General features: G+C 37.7%; 1 protein-coding gene across 1 annotated transcript in view; it reads right to left on the bottom strand.

Annotated features, from left to right (window-relative positions):
* Positions 1–411: 411 nt before the first annotated feature.
* The window catches only part of QRSL1 (glutaminyl-tRNA synthase (glutamine-hydrolyzing)-like 1), a gene marked incomplete at its 5' end in the record, with an annotated part of 13501 nt that continues 11578 nt past the window's right edge, over positions 412–2334 (bottom strand). The window contains 2 exons of the mRNA XM_009585476.1: positions 412–894; positions 1428–1633. Of these exons, the coding sequence (XP_009583771.1) occupies positions 686–894; positions 1428–1633 (415 nt within the window). The remainder of the gene's footprint in view (positions 895–1427; positions 1634–2334) is intronic.

Raw genomic sequence — 2334 nt, 5'->3', positions numbered from 1 at the left:
TGCTGATTAGAAAGAACAGTGATGAAGGAAGAAGAAAATAACTACTTAAGGACTAATAGGCATCCTTCCCCAGACGAAATCTGGAATTCGTCATTCTTACAATGAGTGTAACCAGAGTAATCTGCATGTTTTGTAAATCTGGAGTTTTTCCACCTCCTGCATGAGTTTGCTAGAAGGGATTTTTTTTTTTTTTTTTAAATGACCTATCTATATGTTATTCCCTTGTTTCCTTTTGTATTTACCTGTTGGTGAACGGATCCTTGATACCTTTATTCCATCAGAGCTTGTCTGTTTTTTCCATTACAAAAGTCTATGCTCCAGAAGGAAACCAACCCTTTGGCAACAATGCAATTTTCACATGAAGGTTCAGGTTAGTTCTTTAATGAGCCAGATACCTTACATGCCCTCTAGGAATGGAAAAAAGCAGCTCCACAGGCATAAGATACGTAATTTCAACCTGGTGTTTTTAATATCAGTTAGAAATGGTTCTTAATAGCAGACATGTTTACTTAATGATTCACTTTGCCTTAATTACATAGGAACAAGCTGTGATGATTCCATCCTGCTTTACTATATATGGTCTCCTTAAAATGGATTATTATTTCTGCAAGAGAATTAACTGCAGGAATACATTTTTAGACCATTCCCACAGCCTTCTTGCTTTAGTTGACTAGCAAGTCCCATGTTATGAAAAAGAAGCAGATTTCTGATGCTGAAAGGCACTGTGGTCATGCCTCTTCACTTCTAGCTGGATCTTTGGGAATTCTACTTGTTTTTCAAACCATTTGGCTACAGTGAGAAGCTGCTTCTCCTGGAATGACTGTCCAATGAACTGAAGCCCAACTGGCAAGCCTCTCTCTGAAAGACCTGTAGGAACATTTATGGCTGGCAGTCCTGAAAGAAAAAAGAGACACATACAAAGACTTATTATTAAACAAATCCAGTTGGAGTAATTTTTGTAACAGTTCTACTCTTAGAATTGTTTTTACGTAGAGAAAAAAGACTCGCCGAGAAAAGTTGGACCAGACGATCCTTGAGGTACCTTCCAACCTGGTATTCTATGATTCTAATTAAAATAATTTCAGTCAATGAACTAAGGATACTGTTAGGTTATCACAAGAAAAGAATTAGAGTGATTTAAGGAGTCAGCATCCTCTGAAAAGAGTCAACTCTCCTAAGAAAGAGATTTCAGTCTCTGGAACTTGAATAGATTCATCTTATCTGCAGCCCCCACCCATTTTAAAATCTAGTCTCACATTTTAAAGCATTTCATAAATAAGCTATCCTTATACCTGGTTATCATTGTACGAGTTAAAAGACAGAGGTGAAATATCTTGATTCTAAAGAAGAGGTTAAATAGCCTCTTAAATGGACATTAAAAATGACTAGACAGGGGAAAACGTAGCTGAACTCCTGTCCCTGCTCACCAGCCATGTTTGCAGCCTGTGTTAGGATATCATCTTGTGCGCTGCGGGTTCTGTTGTCTTCTTTGATGAATTCCATATATGGTACTGCATCACTCAGAGTGGTAGGAGTGAGTAAAATATCAACACCGCTCCCAAAAACCTTCACAAAGTCATTGGCAATGAGACGTCTGACTTTCTGTGCCTTGATAAAGTAATTCTCGTAGTTCCTAGAAAGAAATATGGACATGAGGGCCCGACGCTAATTCCAAAAATACAGAACTTAATTTCTTAGTTACTGTAGAAAAGAAAAGCCCAGTATTCCTTCTCGTTAAAAGACTAAAACTGGTACTTGGGTTTTTGATATACCAGAAGCTTAGTCATCAAATGTGGTGTTTATGCTCTCATAGCAATGACGCTGTCAAAAAGGAAGAGATGAGGGCATCCTGAAGAAAGGTGAAGGGAAAACAAAACCCTAGTTTAAAATAATTAACTAAAAATCAAAACAACACTCATCACCTTTCTGAAACTAAACCGTGTATTGAATTTCACTGCAGGGCAGCACAGCAAAGCCTAGAAACAATACAGAACTAAGCAGGCCTGGAAAATAGGCATTAATCATTTAGGATTCAATCCAGCAAGATACTTAAAGTATGTGAAAAAGTCCCATCATCTACGGAGGACTCCAAATGGAGTTAAAACTATGTATGTGTTTGTAGTATACTTCAACTAAACCGTGTATTGAATTTCACTGCAGGGCAGCACAGCAAAGCCTAGAAACAATACAGAACTAAGCAGGCCTGGAAAATAGGCATTAATCATTTAGGATTCAATCCAGCAAGATACTTAAAGTATGTGAAAAAGTCCCATCATCTACGGAGGACTCCAAATGGAGTTAAAACTATGTATGTGTTTGTAGTATACTTCTCTG

This window comes from Fulmarus glacialis, unplaced genomic scaffold (genome assembly GCF_000690835.1).
Source record: "Fulmarus glacialis isolate BGI_N327 unplaced genomic scaffold, ASM69083v1 scaffold12709, whole genome shotgun sequence".
In the NCBI taxonomy this organism is placed as follows: Eukaryota; Metazoa; Chordata; class Aves; order Procellariiformes; family Procellariidae; genus Fulmarus; species Fulmarus glacialis.
This window is presented reverse-complemented; position numbering and strand designations above follow the sequence as displayed.